Source organism: Octopus bimaculoides, chromosome 1 (genome assembly GCF_001194135.2).
Source record: "Octopus bimaculoides isolate UCB-OBI-ISO-001 chromosome 1, ASM119413v2, whole genome shotgun sequence".
NCBI lineage: Eukaryota > Metazoa > Mollusca > Cephalopoda > Octopoda > Octopodidae > Octopus > Octopus bimaculoides.
Genome location: NC_068981.1, coordinates 80,381,907 through 80,408,796, shown reverse-complemented (window position 1 = coordinate 80,408,796; position 26,890 = coordinate 80,381,907). Strand labels below are relative to the sequence as shown.

Below are 26,890 nucleotides of genomic sequence, written 5' to 3'. Positions count from 1 at the left end.
AATAAAACGAAGCTATGGCTTAATCAGCCAAAGGAGTAAATATAAACAACTGAATACTTGTCAGTGATTGGTTGAAATTATCGAAATAAGACAATTTTTTACATGAAATAAATTCGAATACAAAAATATTTTTCTGTTCTATAACACAAAATAGATAAGTATACGAAGTTTGAAAGTCTTTCGGTACCAAAAACACTACGTAAAACATTAATGAAAAATGTGGCCCCCGTTTTAAAAAAGATCCCCATGTTGGAGCACCGCCTTTAGTCGAGCATATCGACCCCAGGACTTATTCTTTGTAAGCCCAGTACTTATTCTATCGGCCTCTTTTTGCTGAACCGCTAAGTGACGGGGACTTAAACACACAAGCATCGGTTGTCAAGCAATGGTGGGGGGACAAACACAGACACACATACATATATATATATATACATATATACGACGGGCTTCTTTCAGTTTCTGTCTACCAAATCCACTCACAAGGCTTTGATTGGCCCAAGGCTATAGTAGAAGATACTTGCCCAAGGTGCCACACAGTGGGACTGAACCCGGAACCATGTGGTTATGATGGGTTTCTTTCAGTTTCCGTCTACCAAATCCACTCACAAGCTTTGATCGGCCTGAGGCTATGGTAGAAGACACTTGCGCAAGGTGCCACACAGTGGGACTGAACCCAGAACCAAGTGGTTGGTAAGCAAGCTACTTACCACACAGCCACTCCTGTGCCACAGATGGGCTGAATCCTGCAAACACTGCAATACCAGGCCAACCCATGGCAAAGGCGGAACAAGCCCCTAACACTTCACTTCGTTCTAAAAACCAGTTTAATATTGATGGCCCCAAATAGGGACCGTATCAGATATTAAGCTGATACGAACAGATACTACACTTTGATCTTAGCCAAAAGGCCGAGAAGCGATATATATCATCTTCATCATCGTTTAACGTCCGCTTTCCATGCTAGCATGGATTGGACGATTTGACTGAGGACTGGTGATCCAGATGGCTACACCAGGCTCCAATCTGATTTGGCAGAGTTTCTACAGCTGGATGCCCTTCCTAACGCCAACCACTCTGATTATCCGAGAAACGATATATATACTCTTTTACTCTTTTACTTGTTTCAGTCTTTTGACTGTGACCATGCTGGAGCACTGCCTTTAGTTGAGCAAATCGACCCCAGGACTTATTCTTTAGAAGCCTAGTACTTATTCTATTGCTCTCTTTTGCCGAACCGCTAAGTTACGGGGACATAAACACACCAGCATTGGTTGTCAAGCGATGTTGTGGGGGACAAACACAGACACACAAACACATGCACACATACATATATATATATATACATATATACGACAGGCTTCTTTCAGTTTCCATCTACCAAATCCACTCACAAGGCTTTGGTCGGCCCGAGGCTATAGTAGAAGACACTTGCCCAAGATGCCACGCAGTGGGACTGAACCCGGGACCATGTGGTTGGTAAGCAAGCTATCTGAAATGTATAATATTAAATATCCATCATGGCTGATCTTACCAATCGGTTTTGCATAAAGAATATAATGGTGTGTTAGGTAATAATCCGATTATATAATTTTACGCTCATCAGAGTTAGCCAATATGGAAGGGAATATGACGACTGTTCTCTATTATCAGAGGTGGATTATATATACGTGGGGCTTCCGCCAGTTTCCACCTACCAAATTGACTTACAAGGTTTTTTTGGTCAGCTCTAAGCTATAGTAGAAGACACTTGCCCAAAGTACCACACAGGGGGACTCATCCCAGAACCATGTGGCTGGGAAACAAGCTTCTTACCATACAGCCTATATCTAAAAATTTTTTAAAAAACATTTTTATTGGGAATTATTCTGTGAGTTGTTATATACAATGATCAAAGTGCTCATAAGAAGTTGACACACATACATATGGGTACATACTAATGTTTATTTTCAAGCTGTTATTTTACTATTTGTTCTCTAGAGTAGTACATAAACATAATAAAGAATGTTTATGTAATAAAACTTGCGATGTTGCTTTTAAGGGACAATGAATTTCTGATTTATTTGTTTGAAAATCACTAACTTTGCAGGACAGTTAAACATGAAAGTAGTTCAAAATATGGGAGAAATTATTTATCTGAATACCCATAAAAGTATCACCCTTTAGAGTTTATCGTTCAATAAACTATTAAATAGATTAAAAAAAAAAAAAACGCTCCTCTACCCATTAAAACACATACATATAATACATACGTTTATACCACATGTGGATCATTGGCGATTTTTTACCTCCGTTTCCTGTTTCTGACGAAGATCTTTGCTCAGAACGTAAAAACCATCTTTCTTTCCTTCCCTGAGCATCTGCTAATACTTTGCATGTACCACATCCTCGCATTGTTGTTTTTTTCTTGTGTTTGTTCTTCGTTTTTATTTACATATATATGGTTGGCGTTAGGAAGGGCATCCAACTGTAGAAACTCTGCCAAATTTAGATTGGAGCCTGGTGTTGCCATCCGGTTTCACCAGTCCTCAGTCAAATCGTCCAACCCATGCTAGCATGGAAAGCGGACGTTAAACGATGATGATGATGATCATCATCATCACACAACTTTTTTAACATCCACTTTTCCATGCTTCTATGGATCAGAAGATGAAATTTGTCAAAGCAGATTTTCTCCGATTGATGGCCATCCTGTCCCCAACTCTCAATTATTTCCTAGCAAGACAATATTTCCCCATGGCCAAACATGTTTCTGCAGATGACTGGAAACAAATGACACTGCTTGTAAGACAGTGATATGCATTTACAACTATCACGCGATATCAAAATGAGGAGATAAAACACACACACACTCATACATGCATACATACATGCATGCATACACACACATACATTCATGCATAAGGTTTCTTTCAGTTTCCCTCTACCAAATCCACATCCAAAGTTATAGTAGAAGACATTTGCCCAAAATACCACACAATAAGACTGAAAACATGAGGTGGAGAAACAAACTTAACCACACAGCCAAGCCGGCTAAGGATAGATGAATGGCTTGTAAAATCTATACAATACATGTACAGGGGTGCTGTCAGTAAGGTGAGAGTTAGCAAAAAGAGTACAGCAATGAATTTAGAGTACAGGTAGGAGTTCATGAAGGTTTGACTCTCAATCTCCTCCAATTCATCATTGCCATCCAGGCCATAACAGAAGAATTTAAAACTGGCTGCCCTTGGAATGTATTATATACTGACAACTTCATAGTAGAATTAGAAAAAAATTTCAGGTGTGTAAGCAAAACTTTGAAGCTAATTTAACAAAATTCTAGTTAGCAGGAAAGCAAACAGGACTTTAAACTCAACAGTAAATGGCCCTGCTCAATATGTAGGAAAGGTGTTGCCAGTAATTCCATTTGGTATACTCAATGTGTGCTATGGACACACAAGAAGGACAGTGGAATCACAGGAAGGTTATCAGAAAAAGTAGTGTTTCTTTGTGGAAGCTGCACAAGAGCAATAAACACTAGATTTTCTTGAATGCTCTGCAGGTAGTAGATAGTTTCTGTCACCTAGGTGACCTAATTAGCAAAGGAGGAGGATGTTCTGAAGGTATAGTTGCTAGGATAAAAATAGGTTGTCAGCATCACTAAAAAAAGCACCAATATGCACTGTAGTGGTTGACTTCATAAAAGACATCATCATCGTTTAATGTCTGCCTTCCATGCTAGCATGGGTTGGGCGATTTGACTGAGGACTCGCGAACCAGATGGCTACAGCAGCCTCCCGCCTGATTTGGCAGAGTTTCTACAGCTGGATGCCCTTCCTAACGCCAACCACTCCAAGAGTGTAGTGGGTGCTTTTACGTGCCACCGGCACGAAAGCCAGTCAGGCGGTACTGGCAACAGCCACGCTCAAAATGGTGTATTTTACGTGCCACCTGCACAGGAGCCAGTCCAGTGGCACTGGCAACGACCTCACTCGCAACTATAGAAACCATACTAAAGCTGACACTGAAGTTCAGTGCAGTCTTGTGACTCAGTGGATCCTGTCAAACCATCCAACTCATGCTAGCAAGGCAAACGAACGTTAAACGATGATGAGGATATTAATGATAATCACACACACACACACACAACTTATAACATTTACAATATTTTTTCTTCATTAGAATCTACTATTTCTGAACAACATTTCCACTAAATGCCTACTTGATTATAATAATAATAATAATGATATATATAAAAAACCTACTGACTTTTTTACCAGTGATCACTGATTGACCTAATGATCAATTAGCATACATAGGTGGCTACTCCTAATATGTAGATAATGTATGTTGGTGATTTTGCTATAGTTACCATTCAACAAGTTTGAAATGAATGGAATTGATGGAAATAATTGGATGTACAACTGTAATGATCTAGCTTTATCAGTACCCATGATCAATATACTATGGAAAAATATTGGATAACAACCCATCAAATCTATGCTACAAAGTTTGATTATGTCTCCAACACTCTTCTTTCTGTACATTAACAAAATTACTTGCAATCACAAACACCAATTTTTACTCCAATGCAGGTGAAATTACTCTTCATTTCTTCTTAATGTTCTGTGTATAACTCTTTGGCAGTTAAACTGACCATATCTGGCCCAAATATTCTACATGCTATATGTCTAACCTGGCCAGATTTGGCCTTTCATTCCTATTCTACAATATCATTGTAAAAATAAACAATTACATCATCAAAATCTCAAAGGTACAAGATAATGCATGATTAATTGACCTCACTAGTACTAGGGGCATGGAAAAAGCATCCAGTACATGCTGTAAAGTAGGTGATATTAGGAAACAATGCCAAAGCAGACCCTTGAGCACGATGTGGTCCTTGGGTCCATCCAATCTTATCAAACTGTCTAACCTGTGGACATTAAATGATGATGGTGGTGGTGGTGGTTGTGGTACATTATCATTGCTATGTTTCAAAGTACAGAATATATCTATACATTTTAGCCAATATTTGGGCTTGTCTACAACTATCATGCAACGTCAAAGCAAGGAGACATTAATGCACACACACACACACATGCATATGTGGGTGTGTATACACACACACACACACAGATATATATATATATAGTCAAACTGTCCAACCCATGCCAGTATGGAAAACAGACATTAAAGGAAGATGATGATGACATAGATTTATATACAATAGGCTTCTTTCAGTTTCTGTCTACCAAATCCACTTACAAGGTCTATACTTGGCCATCCAAGGTACCATGCAGCAGAACTAAACTGGGAACCATGTGATTCGGAAGCAAACTTCTTACCACATAGCCACACCTACACCTATGCCACCCCTGTATCTATGAAGAAACTACTTCTCATTGACATTGATGAAGACTAACTAACTCAATATCTCACTTGTTTGGGGCTGAAGACAGAAACTTTGTTTCTCAATGAAGAGGTCAGGGCTATTACTGGATTAACTGGCTACTCATATAAACTGGACACATTTTTATCAACCTCTGAAACCAACAAAATTCAATGGGTATGATGATAACTAATGTAGTTTTTCCCTATAACTGGTACCCTCTGAATTTACCTTCCAACTTCAGAATAAAGTAACATATTAGCAATCATTACAGCATTGGCTAAAATGCATTGTATTATTTGTGCCAGCTAAGACAATAAGCTGACAGAATTGTTAATGTGCTTAGAGGCATTTCTTCAAGCTTTATGGTCTGAGTTCAAATTCCACATATTTTGGGGTTGATGAAATATAGTACTAGTTGGGCTCATGGGATGATGTAACCAACTATACCTTCCCACTGAAAAAAAATTTCAGTCCTTATGCCTACAGTAGAAAGAAAAACGAAAATCATTTGTTCCAACTCTCTGATTTGAGCTGAAAGGGGATCAGTAAATAAGTATCAGTCCAGGGCAGTGGACTGGCAAAATTGTCAGAGCATTAGACAGAGATGCTTTGGGGTACTTGTTCCAGCTCTTTATGTTCTGTGTTCAAATTCTTTTGATATTAATCATCTGACTATGAGACAACAGATGGTTACAAACTTATGAAAGCTGCAGTAAGTGCAGGATGAGTGTGCTCATCTACTACTGAAGTTGAATGACAATGATGACGAATGAATGAATGTATTCTCCCCATCTATTATTAACTCTATACCAGCAAATCAAATTAAACATTAATCAGTTATCCATTTATCTCAATTCCCCATTGTAGACTGGCCTTGAATATTTCTCAAAATAGCAACTATTAAATAGCATGTCAGGATGTGCACAGTCTAATCTGAATATTTCTGAGAGGTGTTTTCACAATTTTCATTGCTACACATTGTCCTTTCATTTACAAGAGACAACCACATTTATTAGACTATAATTTTCTGTTCTATTCTCTTCTATCCTATCCTTTAGCAAAGGATTTGGCTTTGATACTACAAACTAGCAAATTACTTGTCAGTTTCCATTTAATATATTGTCCTACTTCAGAATGATTTGCTCTGTTTTTACATGTTCTACCTAACTCTTTAGGTAGAAAGGGTCATCAACACCTTATGTATCTAGTCTCTGTAACTCCCCTGGCTCCATGAGAGTCTTCACGTAATCACTCAAACGACCAGAAATAGCAGTTAAATCTGCCTCATATCATACCCTATTATCTTATAAAAAGTTGTAAGCAATGGATAAGGCAATCCTAGACATTACAGTGAAGAAAAAAAGAAAAAGAAATGAAATAAAGACAGGATGTGAATAAAAGCTATGCAGTTCTAAATTCTAAAGTCAAAGTTCAAATGTCACCAGGTCAGACTTGCTTCTTAATCTGTATGGGCACTGATTAAATATGTACAAGTAATCATTCTTCTAGGAAATCATTATTAAAAAGTATTAAGATTACTATTGTGTTTGGATTCTCAGTTGACAAATGTTCACTCTATTTGTACCTCTAAAACCCCTTGGAAATTCATAAATTCTAGAACAACTGCTCCTTTCCTAAAATATATCATGTACCAGTTCTTCTTATATTTACTCTTTATCCACTCCACACAAAATATCCTATTTATTAGTTATGTTAAGAAGTGGTGCATGGTACCAACATTTTCGGCTTGAGTCAAATATAACAAACTATTCCAAGTTGTTAAAGTATTCACATAAGTGGAGTCAAGACTCGTTAGTTTGTACTGGCATTGAGTTATATTAGTTGTATTAATGAAATCAAACCAAAAAGTAAAATGATTTCAAAATGTCAGTATTTAGTTTGACTTCATTATTACAACTATATATATATTCTTTTACTTGTTTCAGTCATTTGACTGTAGCCATGCTGGAGCATCGCCTTGAAGGGGTTTAGTCGAACAAATCCACCCCAGGAGTTCTTTTTTTTGAAGCCTAGTACTTATTCTATTGGTCTCTTTTGCTGAGCCACGAAGTTACGTGGACATAAACACTGGTTGTCAAGCAGTGATGGATGGACAAACACTGACACAGACATGCACATACACACAGATACATGCATACATACATACATATATACTGTGGCCATACTGGGGCACTGCCTTGAAAAAATTTTAATCAAATGAATTGACCCCAGTGCTTATTTTTTAAAGCCTGGTACTTACTGTATTATCTGCTTTTGTTGAACTGTTAAGTTACAGGGATGTAAACACACCAACACTGGTCGTTGAGTGATGGTGTGTGTGTGTGGGGGAACAAACAAACACAAAGACACACACTTATATATATATATATATGACAAGCTTATTTCAGTTTCTGTCTACCAAATCCACTCATAAGGCTTTGGTTGGCCCAAGGCCATAGTAGAAAGCACTTGCCTAAGGTGCCACGCAGTGAGACTGAACCCAAAACCACCTGATTGGGAAGCAAACTTTGTATCACAGTCATGCATTTCTTTCCTGCTTTTTTCCTGTGATGTACATTGTAACTGCTCAACTAACAGCTTACCAGTCAAATGTTTTCTGTTAAGATATTTCATAGTATCTTTTGTTTAATACATCAATATGATCGTTAAAATTATATTTCTTATATGTATCAATATCCTGTTTGGAAGATACTGGCTCATGGAGATCATTGATTGGCTGAATTTGAAAAGTACTAAATAAAATATCTCAAATGTATTAAATTATATTCTAAATTCAAGCCTTCTTTGGCTTTTTACTCAACTTTTCTTCCCAAATCAAAAATGTTTTTAATTAAAACAATCACTAGTTTCAGCAGACAGTTGGAAGTTTTTACTCCTTTCTTTAGCTTTATTCTTCTATGGTCTACATTGTTAAAATAAGTACTAATAATGTACTGAGTTGATTCAATTAGCTACTTACCTTCCCCACACTATGCATCAAATCAATACATTGTCTAATGTATTAAAAAATCCAGGTAACTATGTACATAGTGAGTTCAGACAAGAAAAACGACAAAAAAGCAACAATGCGAGGACGTGATACAGATATTGTTACTGGATGCTCAGGAAAAGAAAGAAAGAGAATTTGATGTTTTGAGCGAAGCTCTTTGTCGGAAATATAGGAAAGTCCAAAGAAGGGAAGATGGAGGAAGAAAAAAATCGCCAATGATATACATGGTATATAGATTTTGATACATGTGTATTTGTACTTCTGTGTGGATACAGAGATGGCTAAGGACTTTATTTTGTAATTATGACCCAGACTTTGTGAATGAAATTGGGTTGATGCAAACTGTGTGGAAGCCTTTTACATAGACTGTATTTATAGTTCAAAAGGTCATCCTTGTCATGTACAACCACACAGATATATATATATATATGAAGGTTTTTTTCAATCCCATAAAGCAAGTACATAAATGTTTTATGAACCAATCATCTTTTTTAGTAAAATCAATAACAATGAAACAGACTTCTCTTCATAACCGTCTTCCCTGTTATATTTCTAAATCACATTATGTCATGGCAGTTTCTAGAAATCTTACAAGACACATTTCCGATCTCAACTGCTGGTTCATAGCAACATGTCAGCAGTAAACGTTTTCTGTTTTGTTCCTTAAAACATATACAATATCTGTTGTTGTTTGGAAATGGAGTTGGGGGATGATGAGAGATTCTCTACCTGCTTTTGATAACTTGTGAAAATAGTATCTGTAGCATTCCAAAAATTGGGAGTTTTTGTACTGAATGAATGTCAAGCCACATCCTTCTGACATTTCATTGTTTGGATAGCACAATAATACACCCCCCGCCACAACGAAGTCACTAAACACACGTTAAGTATCACAATCACTGAGGGTCTCTCTTAGCCATCTTACATCAATAACATCCCAAAGACTTTCTTTCCTCTTATGTGTTAGGAAATACTTCAGCTCTTGATGGTGACTAACTGTTTATAAAGCTCAAATGAGACTTGGGTCAATCAAATGAGTGGCATATTGCTTCCAAATGTGAGTTAATGTTTAATTGCTACACATACAAACATCCTACCTATATCACCCACAAAGTACCTGGCTAATTGGAAAAGACCCACTCACCTATACACTCCAAACTCTAGTCTATATTCCTACCTTTCTCTCTCTTGTAATCTATTCTCTGTATTTTCTCTCAAGCCTCACTCTAACAACTAAACCTACTTCTCTTCCCTCATAATCTTGACACTATGTTATTCCTTTCATATATATATATATTCCTGTAGACATTGACTTGTAGTTGTTAAGCTACATCTAGCAAATGAAAAAGAAAGCCATCCAGCTAATTGGAAAAGACTCATTCACTAATACACTCCAAACTCTAGTCTACATTTTTACTTTTCTTCCTCTTGCGATCAATTCTCTGTATTTCCTCCTAAACCCCACACTAACATTATCTATTTTTCTCTCCTTAGAATGTCACCTTCTTGGAATTTCCTTCCAGCTGTTTAGCTGAATATCAGCTACATCAATCTGACCAGTCTTGGTGGATCTACAAAGAACATGGACACAGTCAGGGCCACTTTAAGGCATGGGCATGTTGGGTAGTTGCCCAGGGGCCCAATTCTGACCTATGTATGTTGTGACTTGATGTCAATATATAGATACTATAGGGCCCAGTGCATTGATTAGCTAGGAGGTCTACAATGCCACTAAGGCTGCTCTAAACACAGTTTCTTCCTTTTGAGAAAAACCATCAAGAAAAAAAATTGCTTTTACTGCAGTTCATTAGTTTCTGATTTCACTTGATGAAAAGAAGGGTATTTTTCTCATTTTGTTATTGTAACAATGAAGGCAATAATATTGATTTGCCTTTTTTCATATTCAAATAACTATTAAAAGTATTTTCTAAACCCAAACCAAACAATAACAAAGGAGATCTACTGCAAGCAGCTTCAGTGGCTTAAGTCAGTGCTAGAAGAAAAACGACCATCTTTGGTTTCAAGACAAAAGGTGTTCTTCCATCAGGATAATGCTTAGCCACATACAACAATGATGACATTCCAAAGGCTGGAGCAGTTTCATTGGGAAACAATGCCCCACCCACCATATTCGCTGGACATTGCCCTGATTATCATTTATTCTGCAGTCTTCAAAATCATTTGGATGGAAAAAATATGAATCCTGTAGATGAGGTCAGAGCAGTACTGGAGGAGTATTTTTCATCATGGACAAGTGAATTTTGGAAGAGGGGCCTTGCAAGTCTACCAGATAGATGGAAAAGCATTGTAGAAAATGAAGGAGAGTATGTTTTAGATTAAAACAGAACTTTGTTTATCTCAATTTTGAAAAATAAAAGAAGTATAAAAAACTACATTATTTATGGGATGACCCAATATTTGGAATATGCAATATGAGCAGATAATGTTGATGTCTTCTCTTGAGAGCACTACTCACAAAATCACCACCATTGAGAAATGGAGGGAAGAAGGATTGTTCAAAGCTGGTTGAGATCCTTTAGGCAGGGAAACAAAAAAGTTTGGCTGCAGTTTAGGAGGCAGGACAACCTGAGGGCAGTGTGGTGCATAGTAGTTGTTTTTTGAAGAAGTTCATATGATGATCTTGCAGAAGTTGTGTTGCTGGGCAAGAACTGTTCAATAAAGAGGGTATTTTCTAAGTATTGGAAGTTATGTTTTGCCCCTGAGCTGTTGCAACACATCTATGAACAAACCACTTGGGCTGTGAGTTTTGTTGTTTTTAAGGATATGGAAGGGGCATGTCTAAGAGGATGGTTTCAGTCACCTACCTAGTTGTTTCTAATGGTTGAGAGTGAAATGCCTATGCTGCGAGAAATAATATAGACCAGTCAACTGAGCTGAAGTGCCACAAAATCCAAGAAAAGAGGGATTGGCATTATGTATTTGGTGAAAGATTTATGCTTGGTCAATACGGTAACGTATTGTCCATCCAATCCTATCAACTCTGAAGAATACAAATGTCAGGTAAACTTTGTGATTCACTTCCTTCCCTGTGTTGATGACCCACTTGCACTCAACTCTCACTCAATTATGCACAAACACTCAAATGCTGAAGACAACACCCAACACTTTTCCATATGCAACTTTAACACCTAGAATTAGGAGCCTGAAAATGTATTTTTGCTCATCAGCACTAAATCACTGATACTCCACATTTCAAAATTAATATATTTATAATACCATATCCTTCTCTACTCACAAGTAAAACAGAAATAAAAAAAACATCCATCTCTACAAATTCTAGGTCTCAATATTTCCAATTAATCCTCATGGTGACACTACATACCTTGACTACAGAAATCTATAGAAAATTATTTCCTCTTCAGAGCCAAAAATGTTTCACCTCTAAACAGTTGCTACAAAACATAAACTGTATACAAGGACACTACTCTCTCATCTAGGACAGCACAACCGATACACAAATACTGACATCCCCCAAAAATGCCACCACATACAAACTAATGTATACAACACTTAACAACTACAAGACTACCTTTGAACTTTATAATTTAATGTAAACTATAATCTACACTGAATTCATACATTCACCTCTCTGTACTTCATTCCCTCTGTTTTATTTTTCAGACTTATCCTTCTCTCTCAGAAATGGATCTCCTCATACCTCAAAAAAGAATCATAGAATAAGTCTGCTTTCTTTAAAAATCAAAGATTGATACACTTAGAAAAGATTTCACCAGTTTCCTCATCTTTTAACAATTGTTCATCCTATCACTTGCGCCATCCAAACTATTGTATATTATTTAGTATAAATTGCAACAAAAAGGAGGTCATTGATAAATTAAAGGCAGTGACTTGGTAAAGTCATTTAAGTGTTAGATAGAATGCCTTATGGTATTTGTTTGAACTTTCTACTCTGAGTTATAATCCTGCCAAGGTCAACTGTGCCTTTCATCTTTCAGGGTTTATAAAAAAGGTACCAATCCAGAGCAGCGGATTAGCAGAATTGTGGAATGTTTGATGTGATGCTTTGAGGTAGCTGTATTGGCCATATATGTTCTGATGATAATTCCTGCAACAACACTAGTGCCAAGTTGTATTGGCCTTTCCCTTGGATGTCACTGGTAGCATGGAGAGTGGAAACTTGCATGTATAGGAAACTACTCGTCTCACACGAAAACACTTTCTGAGACATGTGCATATACATGGTTAATCCTGACTGACGAAGGCCTGAGACATTGATAGATGACAGACATAATGAGAATTAGCTAAGGAGTGAAGCTCATTAATTTAAATTTTGTAAAATAATCACTTTGAAAGATGGTAAATTGCTATAGTTGTCATGAGAACCAGAGAGAAAACTTGGCCGTGTTTGTTTCAGTTCACTGCATTGTGATTTCAAATACTGACAAGATCTTTGCCTTTCATCCTTTGTAGGAGAAGGTTGATTAAAAAAAAAAGGTACCAGTTAAGTACTGGAGTTGATTTCTCTTTCTTTTGAAATTGGCCAAACTGAGCTGTGAGATAGTTCAGGACATCCTTTTCACAAAAATGTAGAAAGGTTGAAAGAGAGACTATTAATCTCTTCTCACAGAAAACTGATATTCCACTGAAACTGTCCATTGTGCAGTGTAGCATGAAATGTATTACTACAGATTGCAGATGAGAAAGCAAAATTTTTCCAAAACCTAAATTAAAGTGCAATTTCTATAAATTGAATATTTTACTATTAAGTACAAGGGTAATATTTTTGGAGAATACATACATAGCTTCGACAGCTGTTGGGCTATGTTGTTGAATTACTAACCATATGGATAAAAATGTAAACATGACAAGAACTGTAACTCTGCCAGTTGTCTGACAAAATAATAAAAAAAAAAGATTCCATTCATACCTCATGGTTGAGTCATGAAAACTAGCAAGGGTATCCAGCTGTAAAATCAATTACAACAACAACAAAGCATCTTGTTCATATTAACAGAGAAGTTAATCTAAAACCAGAAAAACAAAACAGAGAAAAGTGCAAGTATGGTTCATTAAATCAACTTCAGTTTCTCACTCAAAGTTATTTTATCAATTCAAAAGGAATTTTTAAGAATGATGAAACGAGGTTTGAGTATTGTTTATAAACAATACGAACAATTGCATAACTTGGTTGCTTCAAGGGACATTACTCTTGATGACGTACTTTCTCTAACATATTTTATGAAGTACATTTCGATCATTTGAAGGTGTTTGGGCTATATTTTCGATAAGAACTTGTAATCATATCTTTTAGATTTTGTCTGAATTATAATTTAGCGTTATACAACAAAAGAACATTTTTTTCGAAAATAATTATGAAGAAAACAACGAAAACGATATTAAACAAATGTAATTCAAATTATTTATTTTTGTAATACGGTCGAGTTGATTAGAGTATTTTGACAACTGGCTGAGAAGCTAGCTGCCTATTTCCTGTGACCAGCATCTGATTCTAACTGTGGTCAAGAGACCTAACTCTCAAATGACGCAGGCTAACTCTCTGAAAATAGGTATCACAGAATAGGAGTAAATTTTACAATGGTGCTGCCATGAGTTAACCTTTTTGTTATCATATACCTGTTGAAATACATTGCAAATGTTTCAATTTTCGAAAATGAAGAATTTAGTAAAATAATATTTATTATTAAGCTGATATTTAAAACAAACTAACAATAAAATTTTAAAGTAAGGTCTTTAATTTGGATCACCTTAAAACAGGTAGTTGATATTATTACTACCAGGAAGGTCTCATGTAATTTGGTACCAAATAGAGTTAAAAATAGCAGCAACACTGTAAAATAATTTATTAGTTTCCAATATTAAATTCAACTCTTAAATACGTGTGTGGCCAGTTGAATAGTCAGACTCCACTGCTGGTTTTATCAAGCAGTCAAGAGAGTTTTATAACCAACTGATGGATGTCACTAACAATGACTCTTTAATATATTACATGAGATAAAATGTTTTCTCCTCTTAATGATCGTAATTAACATATATAGTCTATCTAATAGCTGCTTGTATATCTTCACGTCTGTGAGTTCCATCACAGAAAGGTCGGTTGTCAGTTTGTTTGCAGTTACATAACCAATATTCTTTGGTTGTTTCAACTTTGAAACGAAGTGGAACATATTTTTTCAAATTTCCTTTCTTAAATGATGTACCTTGAAGTGCTTTGTGTGCCCCATCACAAAATGGCTGTGAATACGAAAATAAACAAACATAAAGAATACATATAACAAAAGTGTATAACTTAATGAAGCTACAAAAATATTTAGTTTTAAACATTAAGAAAAATTTAGAAGATTAGCACGTGCACAAAAAGTAGAATGTTAGACTAAATATTAACTCATGGATGTTTAATATCATTTTAAGGCCTACTTTTCCATGCTTGCACGGATCAGACGAGATTCCTTGAGACAGTATTCCTATGGTCAGGTGCACTTCTCAAAGCCAATCCTCACCTGTTTCCTAGTAAGGTAATATTTTTTCCTAGTCTAGACATGATTTTACAGGAGATTGCAAACAATGTCACAAGTATAAAAGTGAAGCCTACTTACAATCATTGTGCCATGTCAAGACAAAATAAAAACACACACACTACAGACTTCTTTTCAGTTTTCATCCAAATTCACTCACAAGGCTTTGGTTGACCCAGAGTTAAAGAAGACACTTGTCCAAGATACCACATAGTGGTATGAAATGTGTCCTCCAACTCATCTAGATGATCAGCATCCCTGAATATGTGCTATTCAAACCAGTGATCCATCCAACCCATGCCAGCATAGAAAGCGGATATATAATAATAATAATGATGATGATGATGATGAAGATTGCTTTGTAAGCATATGGTTCTGGGTTTGATCCATTGTGCAGCACCATGAGCAAGTGTCTTCTACTACTACTATTACCTCTTGTGAATGAAATTTTGTAGATAGAATACAATCAAGAAGAACTGATGCCATCTGATGGTACCCAATAATCACTGAGCGCTTCAAACTTCGTGCTTATAAAGCAAACTTCTATGCCACACAGCCATGCTTTCACCATATGTTACACATTACATAGGCATATATTATCACTGTTTAATCTTTAATTGAAGATCAAAGGAGGTTCTATGACCAAAGGTATGGATGACCTGCAGGGAGATGCAGCCTTTCTCCAGGTTTACTTTCATATCTAGTAATAGGGCCTTTTGTAGTAAACTGCTTGTTCTTTTTGCTGTGCTCAAAAGCTTTTTCCTTCCCTCATGAACTTGACTGATGGTATTGTTTACCGTTGAGTGGACTTTCTACTGTTTCTCTTAGTCTCGAGTGTCAGCAAGTGGCATGAGTACCTTAACTACTATCACTGCTATCTTCCTTGGGTAAGTGCTGTGTCTTGCAAAACAGACTGTTGATGGTCAATCTTCTGGATTTGGTTTCGTCCAGGAGTGTTCTGGTGAACCTAAAAAGGTCTTTGGAAAACTGGACCTTTTTGTGCTCCCTCTACTTTCTCAATTTCAGAGTGCTTTCAGCTCTTCTAATCCAGTGTAGATGTTCCTCTGCAGGAACTCTTTAGCATTGTTTGTTGAAGATCTTAATTTCTTCCCACAGATGATGAATTTTTCTTTCTCTTCTGTTATGTTGCATAGAAATTTTTTTGATCTGTTTATCCTTAGTTTTGAAGCAATCTCTGGTCAGATTTGATGTAAGAGCATTTACTTTTGCTCAACACTTCTTGCAAGTGTGGCTTTTAATATTTTGTCGGGGTCTTAATCCGATTGTTGCCATTCCTTGGTATCATTTATATTGGATCATTTGATTCATTCACTTGCTGAGTGGGCTTGGTTCTCTAGGGTAGTATGAGCTGAGGCTTTCCTGAGGGCTGAATGTGACACATGTACTGAGAAACAGTGGTATACCTGTCTGGAATACCCCTGTATTCCATCAGGGACTACTGCTGTACACTGCATCTGTAACCCACTTTTCTATCACAGGACTTGACTTGGTGTATTTTGTGTCCTTACAGATCTTTCTGCAGTGATGTTTTACTTTTAGTACCATCTCAGTTGGAGACGTTTAGTAAGAAGTTTCTGTGTCCATAAACTGTTCCTGGTTATTACTAATGTTTCCCACCCTTCACCCCTTTCAAAAGACTCTTGGAATGTTTCTTACTATCAGTTGTTTTTAGCTTGGTTGATCTCCTCTTTCAAGTCTGGTGCATAATATTGTTGGTCTCATACATCAATACCAGGCCAATTGGGCTACCATTTCTAACAGTTCAAGTGAGCAACTATATAAAGTTTCTTTGTTGGTTCAGAAGTGTTCATTATAAATGCTGTGCTTAATGATGATGATTACCTTTAACTCAAACCACATGGTTTCAGATTCAGTCTCACTGATTACTACTATAGGTTGAGGCCAATTAAAGTGTTGTGAATGGATTTGGTGGTGCCATGTTCAAAGCACCCAGCACACACTATAAAGTGGTTAGCGTTAGGAAGGGCATCCAACCATAGAAACCAAGCCAAATCAGATGGGAACTTGGTGCTGCTCTCAGGCTTGCCAGCTCTGGACAAACCATCCAACTCATGCCAGCATGGAAAACAGACATTAAAGAATGATGATGATGATGAAACTAATAGAAGCCCAGTGTGTGTGTATGTGTATGTATGTATAAATCATTATCGTCATCATTTAATGTCTGTTTTCCATGCTAGAATGGGTTGGATGGTTTGACAGGAGACCCCCAGCTGGAGAGCTGCACTAGGCTCCAATTATTTGTTTCGGCATAGTTTCTACAGCTGGATGCCCTTCCTGATGCCAACCACTTTACAGAGTGTACTGGGTGCTTTTTACATATAAAAATATGTATATGTACGGGTGTGTGTCCTCTTGTCTTGACATTTCATATTAGTTGTAAACGAGTATCACCATCATACAAGTGCTATCTTTCATTTCCAATCTTCTGTGAAAAACATGTCCTGCCATGGGGAAGTAATACTTTGCAAAGAAACAGGTGAGGGTTTGTGATGAACTGCATCTGACCATAGAAAACCTGCTTCAATGAGTTCTGACCCATGCAATCATGGCAAAGTAGACATAAAAACAATGATGATGATGACTGAAAGGAAGAAAAGTGTCTTGATCAAACTTTCCATTAGAAAATGATGTTCTGTTCATTTTTTTAAATTTACATCAGCTTTTCTTGGCTTGCATGGGTTGAGGTAGCTGTTTTTATAACCAAGCTTTACCTGTTCTCAAATAAAGGATTTTTGTATTCCACTGGTCTTTGAAAAAAGAATATAAACACTACATCACATCATTTTGCTCAGCGGTATTTTGTCTGCCGTTACGTTCTGAGTTCAAATTCCGCCAAGGTTGACTTTACCTTTCATCCTTTCGGGGTCGATAAATTAAGTACCAGTTACGCACTGGGGTCGATGTAATCGACTTAATCCCTTTGTTTGTCCACTCTATGTTTAGCCCCTTGTGGGCAATAAAGAAATAAGTAGTGAAATGTTAAAATTCACACAAACACACAAATATATCCAACAAACTTCTGTTTCTATTCATCATCAACATTTAACGTCTGTTTTCCATACTGGCATGGGCTGGATGGCTTGATAGAAACTAGCAAGTCCAGGGTCTGCAGCAGGTTTTATAGCCTGTTTTGGCATGGTTTCTATGGTTGTATGCACTTCCTAATGCCAACCACATTACAGAATGTATTAAGCACATTTTACGTGGGACCAAAAATAAGCACTCAGTAAATTCTGTATCTACACAGCCATGCTTGCACCTTGCTTCAGTACTGTACTTGATAGCATAAAAGATGCACTCCAAATTCAGGAGAAGAAAAGAAGTTTTAAGGGCATTAAACATGTAATACGGACCCAACAGGCCTGAGGTGACTTTTTGAGCCCTTTTTTGGAGGGGGAAAGAAGTGTGTCTTATATGCCACCAAATACAGTAATTATCTCAGAAGTATTACTGCCTATAGTGAAGGCACATGGCTCAGTGGTTAGAATGTTGGGCTTGCAATCATGAAGTTGTGAGTCTGATTCCTTGACTGGGCTGTGTGTTATGTTCTTGAGTAAAACACTTTATTTCACATTGCTCCAGTTCACTCAGCTGTAAAAATGAGTTGCAACATCATTTCTACAGTTGTATCGGCCTTTCCCTTTCTCTTGGACATCAGTGGCGTGGAGAGGGGAGGCTGGTGTGCATGGGCGACTGATGGTCTTCCACAAACAACCTTGCCTAGACTTGTGCCACAAATGGGAACTGTGTAGGTGCAATCCCATGGTCATTCATGACCAAAGGGGGACGACTTAGACTTAGTATTACTACCACTAACACCACTGCTACTGTTACTACATATAAAATGGAACTGAAATAAATATCATTTTCTTTGTTTATTCTAAATGGTTAAGAAAAGAACTCACCTGCTGCTTGCTGTGCCCACAAGTACAATAAAAATACCACTCGTCAGCTTTTAGTTCCATCCGGAATGGTTTCTTATCATAAATTTTGCCTTTTGGTGGACCATCTACACTGTATTCATTCAGAAATTTGGGTGTTTCTGGATGAGGACGTTCTCTGGTAACAATTTCTGGTCGCATACACCGAATTTGAATCATCTAAGAATAATACATGCATGAATGTATCATAATAATAAAGACTGATTTAGGCTGTGGGAATTCCACAGGATACATGTCATATTCAACTTTACTATAAATTCTACATAAATATATTTTTAAATATATATTAATCTAAGGATACATGCATGCAGTATTATATTAACATATTACAATTCACGTTTTATTTTTAATTTGAATGTTAGCTAATTTTCCCACACTTTTGATATTTGAAATAAAATGAAATTAAAAAGAATTTTGATTAATTTTGTATAGGCTTAAACAGTTTCCATCTAATGCTAAAAATAGTTGTGTCTAGGGAGAGTCATTATGCCAATATAATTAACACACACACACTGGTTCAATTCCACTCATTTATTAAATATCCAATTGTTTTGTTTTTGTTTGTCAAAACTCTTTCATTACTTCTTGCAACCTTTTCAATGACAATTGACTTAGTCCGTTATCAAAAAGGTTGCAAGAAACAATGAAAGAACTTTGAGAAACAAAAACAAAACAATTGGATATTTAATAAATGAGTGGAACTGAACTGGTGTGTATTAATTATATTGGCATAATGACTCCCAAAATTTCTTTCAACACATGAATTCACATAAAGAATCTTGCAAATCGGATACAAAAATGAAGCTAAAAATTGTGTTCTTAAGAAAAATTAATTCCTTCATTTAAGTTTCTCCTATAATTTGGCATACCAAGCTTGAAAATATTGACCTAATCTATATATTTAAGTAGTCATTGAAAATTTTACTCAACAGCAATGTTTGAATAACAAATATTTTAATCTTATGATGAGATTAACAAGGTTAAGTAACACAGTACTTGTGTAGTTTTACTAATATTATATAAAATGTATAATGTATATGGATTCAACATTTTGGTATAGAATTCTAATGCATTTTGGTATACAGCTGTCCAAACAGTCATAAACTATATTAAATACTGATGATTTCTCAAGACAGACTAACATTAGGTGAGGCTGTGTGGTTAAGATGCTTGCTTCCCAACCATGTGGTCTTGGATTTAGTCCCACTGTGGATCACCCTGAGCAAGTGTATTCTACTATAGCTCTGGGCCAACCAAAGCCTTGTGAGTGGATTTGGTAGACAGAAACTGATAGAAACCTGTTGTGTGTAAAAATGAGTTGCAACATCATTTCTACATATATATATACCGGAGTAAGCATGTAAATGTGCAACAAGGTGGAAAAAAGAGTACTCAAATACCAGAGGTAGAGTAATTTGCTTTATTTAAAAGCAGCAGAAATATAACAAAAGACTGTTACTCGGAATTTCACGTTCCTGTTCATCGGACAGCTGTCCGATGAACGGGAACATGAAACTCCGAGTAAGTCTTTTGTTATATTTCTGCTGCTTTTAAATAAAGTATATATATATATATATATATATATATATATATATATATATCTATCTAAGTGTGTGTTTTTTATGTTTGTCCCCCACCACTACCTAACAACAGGTGTTGGTTTGTTTATGCCCTGCTCTCAACTTAGCAGTCTGGCAAAAGTGACTGATAGAATAAATACCAGGTTTAGAAAATAAATACTCAAGTCAATTTGTTCAACTAAACATGTCGAAGTGATGCCTCAGCATAGCCACAATCCAATGGCTGAAAGAAATAAAAAATAATCTTCCTAGTTTACTCTAACTCTTACTTTGCTCATTACACCTGTAGCACATCATCACCTTTACTCTGCTACCTTACAGAGCCTAAACCAACATAGAGTTGGCTGTGGGGAAGTACATGACCACATTATCAAAACAGTTTGACCCTGAACTTTATTAATTGTTATGGAGCAAGAAAGTTGTAGTGGATGTTAGATCCAATATAGCATAACTGAAGTTCAACATAATTCTGGGATATGAGCACTCTAGACCCTCAATGTGAACCACTGATCAATGATATTTCCATACTATATTCATGTATTTGTTGTATCTTCATGTTCCATTACACAGTACTTGGCTGAGAGAGAAAGGGAGATCGTGCAATAGCATCACAATAGTAACAAGTCTTCAGATCAGATGACTGGATGGCATGCCAGATGGGGGTAGGGAGGGTAAAGAAATTCATAAATGCAATCAGATAGGCTGGGCTTCTTCATTATTGCAAGAAACTGAATTTGTGTTTGGATATGTCTCAAATTATGCTAGAAGTCTGTTTAGAACTTTGTTTATTATAAGACAACTGACATTTTTATGAGATAAAATAACTCATTGTACCATTTCCTCTAGTATGCATCTGTCAAAAATTTCAGTAGCCCATAATAACAGCAACAACAATATACAGCAAGAATATCACTTAGTATCAGTAGCAACATCATTTAGAGTTTTGAAATGGTTGACAAAGAAATCATTTAGAAAAGTGTTTGTTCATACTCATGTTTGATTTGTTGAAAATAATGTTACAAATTAGACTGTTTGCTGAAACTATTTAATTGTAAGCAGATGAAAATTATGGTGAATACAGAGAACTTGCCTGAAATCATTCTCCAGCTTCCCCATACAGATAACTTTAACACTGAACACTCTCACTTTTCATTATGTCTCACAAGCACTTATCAATTGAATTGGGAACATAGCATGGTGTTATTGATGCTTCATGAATGATTAACACTTTTACTGTTATGGTTATTAGCATGTTCAGATTTTGGCTCAACGCTACAAACTTTTTCCTGTCCATGAAATTAGCAATTGAAAGATGTTGTGAAGATTTTTTCCACCAAATAAGATGTTGTGGCAATGCTGGTTTTAGCAGGTGTACAACAGGGTGCCCAAAAGTTCCTTCTTTGCATAAAAGAAAATACAGGAGGATCAGATTATGATCTTATTCAACATATTCCTCTCTCAGATTCACACACTTATTGCAGTGGTCCTTCAGTTTATCTAAGCCCTATAAAAGAACTTGGAAAGTTGAGCCTCCAACCATGCTTTTTGCAATACCCTTAAAGCCAGGAACTTTTCAGCATCTCCTCATAAATGTAGCTAATACTGTTTGCAATGAGATGGGTGTACAACATAGTGAAAAATACATTTCCCTAATCCATCTGGTGCAGCTAAATAAAAGAATTTACTCACCTCTTGTTCTCCTCTCTCAGCTGAAAGAATAATGTTCATTAGTGTTTACCATATCTTATTCTCAGTTTAGTAAATCAAAGTTGGGTGGATCCATTGAAAGGTGACTTGATGACACTCCTTCAGGAAAGCTGAGTGTTCTGAATTTAGCAAATGGAAACCTGTATTTCTATACTGACATCATTTTATGGTATAAGGGCTTCAATCATATAATGCTTGTGTTCACACCAAAGTTCCAGTGCATTCACAAGATAACTGAAGAAGCAGAGCATAGTGAAGACATTTAAGAGCCATTTCAGAATTCAAAACATAGCCACATCTATAGAGGTGTTTGTGTAACTATGTATCTTCATCAAGAGGTTTCAGTTTGATGCAGGCTTCATTAAGTGTTGGAAGCTCCTTTATCTGTACTGTCCTCAAGTCTGTATTCTAAGATGGGATTTTTCAACACATTGTGGATTCACTGAATACATCCTGGAGACAACTATCTTGAATTGAACACACAATATTCAGGAATTTCACAATATATATTAAGTGGTGGGTGTTAATACTACACTCATTTTATATAAAACAATAGTTAAGTGTGTATCACAGTGCTGAGCTCAGCCAGCAGTTTGCTGTTCTTCTCTCTCTCTTGATTCATCTGGAATCTTTATTCATCTGGTTAAGTGTATATGATATGCAGTAGGAAACTGTTTAAGCATTTTGGTAGATGCCTAAATATGTCTGGTAGTCTAATGACTGAGCCAATCCACCAACATTCTCCATTTAGAAATAATAATGGATAAACCATGAGATCCAATTGGTAAAAGAGATATAACATTTGCTATCTTCTCAGATATTGCTTTCATCTTGTTGTTTGTAGGATTACTTAACCTTGTATCTGGATCTGCAGTGCATGGGTACCTTTGTTGTTGGGTTGCATGTTTTCTCTGGCTGCTGATTTTCTGCTTTTCCTCTGTGGCTGTGTAACCAAGATGGTTGCTTCCCAACCATGTGGTTCTAAGTTCAAACCCACTGGGTAGCACCTTGGGTAGATGTCTTCTACTATAACCTCAGACCAACAAAAGCATTGTGAGTGAATTTGGTACATATATATGTGTGTGTGTGTACCCTTGTCTCAAAATCACATGATTGTTGTAAGCAAGCATCATCATCAACAGGCAATATGAAGTCTTCCACGAAAAACATGTTTGACTATGGGAAATAATACTTTTCATTCACATTGTTTTTAATCATGCAATATCTCATAGGTTTGAAATTTTGATAATGTGATTGTATATTTTTAGAATGGCATTGAAGGATAGGTGTGATAGGCAGGATCTTGTTGGTTAGAGCAAAAAACAGGTAGCATACTTAGATTGGATATGGCTGGTTTAAATGCTAAAGGGTTAGGTTTTTGAACCATGTCATTAGCTGAAGTTAGAAGTTGTCATTGCCTTTTTTAGGCCTCATTCATATTTTCTGCAAAGGTAATTTTTTACTTCTTCATTACTTTTGTTCTATTTTCTAAAAACAATAATTTTTCTTTCCTCTTGTTTTCTGTCTTTAAAGTTCTCAATATAATCTTCTCTTTCTTCATCATTCAAATTTATTATTCTTGTTAGCAGCCTGATTTTCATATTTTTCAAAATTTCCCTCCCTTCTTTCTCTATGTAGCGTAACGCAGTGAGCTGGCAGAATCATTAACACACCAGGCAAAATGCTTAGCAGCATTTCGTCCATCTTTAGGTTTTGAGTTCAAATTCTGCCAAGTCAACTATGCTTTCATTCTTTCAGGTTCAATAAAATAAGTACTAGTTGAGTATTGGGGTCGATGTAATCAATTTATTCCCTCCCCAAAATTGCTTGCCTTGTGCCAAAATTTGAAGCCAGTATCTCATGTATTCTACTGATTTCTCTTCTACTTCAGAGAACTTCTCTATGTTCATTATTGATATTGCTATGCATATCTCCCTTCTGTTCTGCAACACATGCTTTCTTTTGTATATGACTTAAATGTGTTCAGACCTTTTGCATCCTTTGTCTGTTATGGATTGAAATTTCATGATATATTTCTACTTGAAACATTTGTATCGCTGTCCTTGATGTTCTCATGCTAAAGCACTATTTTCGTTACAGTGTACCTCTGCTTATTTGCGGTTTGGCATTCCCGGAAACCACTGCATATTCACAGAAGCATAAATATCGTCCGCGATTTTTTATGGCTTTTTTTTTTGTGGCAGTATATATATTTTCACACTTTTTAAGGCTAAATTATTAATAACAACATACCGTATTTGCCAGCTTACTGGACGCCTCTTCACAGTTGAAGCTCCATCTGATTAGAATAGCCGTGCATCACATTGCTTGATTGTTTTCGATACAAGTACTCTGTATCTTGTATCTCTTATTCCTGCCTTCGATCAAAGCTTGCTAATTAGTATAGTGACATCAATCTGTATTTCACACATATACACCTCTCTCCCTGTATTTGTCTCTCAGCAACAACAACCTCTCATTGTAGTGAAAGTAAATATATATTTATATACACACACACACATATACAGTATATTGCACCAGTATTACTTGGGCTAGTGATGACAGATCTAAGATATATACAACACGAGACTGAACTTCAATTTTATACTGGCGCTTTTTAAAAAATCATCGCTACAGTTGATCATACACACTGTTTATTTCAACAAGATAATTTTTAAGGTCGTGAGCTAATATAGCCACATTGAAATTAGGTTATTTGCTGGTTCCTCTCTCTTATTAATATTATATAATATAGGTTACTGTATCTAGTGGTAATACAAACTAAATTTTTCAAAACTATGATTATTTTTAATCTCTGCTCAATTTCCTATTAGTGGTATGTGCATATTAGATGAAAGGAAGATTTTGTAGGTTTTTTTGTTAAGTGCTGTGTTTTTTGCAGCGTGTTATTGAAGCCCTACGATGCTGCCCAAATGCCCTACACCTTCTAATGCTTCTGGCAGTGAACCTAAGTGCCAGAAAAAGGTTATGATGCTCCATGAGAACGTGCAGCTGCTGGATATGTTCCAGGAAGGTAAAAGTTATGCTGCAGTAGGTCGTTATTATGCTGTCAATGAAAGCACCATACGCTACATAAAGAAGAATGCGGTGGTGATCAGAACTATCGTGACAGTAAGTTTCTGTGAAAGTGCCAAAAAGATAACGATAGTGAGAAATAAACACTTCGTCAGGATGGAATCTGTCTTGGCATTGTAGATCAGTGACTGCAAGGAGAAAAATATCCCCTTGAACTGTAACATCATTCGTGAGAAAGCACTGAAATTATACCAGCAGTTCGACAAAGGAGACGGAGCAGAAAGCACCGAAAAACCACAACCAAGACCATTGACAGCACCGGAGCCTGAAGATTTTCAAGCCAGAAAGGAATGGTTTGACTGTTTCCAGAAACAGTTTAAAATAAAGTGTTTCCCTGCATGGAGAGACAGCATCAGCTGACAAAGAGGCCACCAAGAAGTATCTTGAGGCCTTCAGGCAGATCATCATGGACAAGGGATAAAAGCAGAAACAGGTTTTCAATGTGGACTGGCTTGTTCTGGAAGAAGATGCCTTCCAGAATGTACATCATGAAGAATGAAGCCAGAGCCCCAGGATTTAAGAAAAACTGAGTGACACTAATTATGTGCGGCAATGCTGCTGGCTTCATGATGAAACCAGGATTTATCTACAAGTCTGTGAACCGGAGGGTCTTCAAAAATAGGAATAAAAACTTGCTGCCTGACCACTGGATGCACAACCCCAAGGCCTGGATTATCAAAAGTCTAACTTTGAATTGGTTCCATCAATGCTTCATCCCTCAAGCCAAAGAATACCTCCAAAATGTATGTATGGAATTCAAGGTGTTGCTTGTTATGGATAATGTTGATGGTCACTCTTTGGATTTGAATCACGAGGGAGTCCAAGTCGAGTTCTTCCCTGCCAACACAACTTCCCTCATTCAGCCTATGGATCAAGACATGATCCGTGCCTTCAAGGCACTTTACACTTGGAACTCTCCAACACCTTGTGGACACAATGGATTTGAACTGGCGTTACTTCATGATTGAAATGTGCCTGGCAGTCATCCACACTGCTCTTACAGACATGTAAAAAGAAACCCTCATTGCATGCTGGAAGAAAATGTGGCCAGAGTGTGTCCAGGACTACGAAGGATTCTCACCTGAAGATATTCAGCACAAGGCTGTCAACAATGTGGTGAAACTGATAAAGGTACTTACTTGGTGGCGAAAGTTTTGATGACATCAGGCAAACCCTGACAGACGAAGATTTGTTGGAGTTAACAAAGCTTGCCAGCGAAGAGGAGGGGGAAGTGCCAGATCCAGAGGAAGAGGAGAATGTGGTGGGCCTGGCAATCAAACGGCTGTCCGATCTTTTAAGGACAGGAAAGGAATTGAAAGAGAAGGCAGAAGCATAGGATCCCTATACGGTTTAGCCTCTCCAATTGAAAAATGCCATCGATGCTGCCATGCAGACATATAAAATTCTCCTCACCATCATGAAGAAACAACGACAGCAACTTCCCATCACAATGTTCCTCAAGCACACCAAGAGAGCCTTGCACGAAGATACGACATCCACTAAAACACCCGTAGAGCTTTAAATTTTCTTTGCTGTGCAGTCATTACCTTCATTATTTTCATCAAATTATTATTAAATATTACACACACACACACACACACACATATATATATATATATATA

General features: G+C 36.7%; 1 protein-coding gene and 1 non-coding gene across 3 annotated transcripts in view; both read right to left on the bottom strand.

Annotated features, from left to right (window-relative positions):
* Positions 1-726: 726 nt before the first annotated feature.
* Positions 727-920, bottom strand: LOC128250046 (U2 spliceosomal RNA). Its single transcript, XR_008266164.1, has one exon. It is a non-coding gene; the product is annotated as a U2 spliceosomal RNA (small nuclear RNA).
* Positions 921-13,762: 12,842 nt separating this feature from the next.
* Positions 13,763-26,890, bottom strand: part of LOC106870371 (CDGSH iron-sulfur domain-containing protein 3, mitochondrial) — a 14,071-nt gene continuing 943 nt past the window's right edge. Inside the window, exons 1-3 of one of the 2 annotated variants that reach the window (XM_052967727.1) lie at positions 22,155-22,411; positions 18,850-19,044; positions 13,763-14,618 (exon numbers count right to left, since the gene is read on the bottom strand). In XM_052967727.1, the coding sequence (XP_052823687.1) occupies positions 14,424-14,618; positions 18,850-19,044; positions 22,155-22,193 (429 nt within the window). In that variant the 5' untranslated portion in view covers positions 22,194-22,411 and the 3' untranslated portion in view covers positions 13,763-14,423. Of the gene's footprint in view, positions 14,619-18,849; positions 19,045-22,154; positions 22,412-26,890 lie in introns of those variants that run through there. The other variant, XM_014916408.2, reaches the window with a different exon arrangement.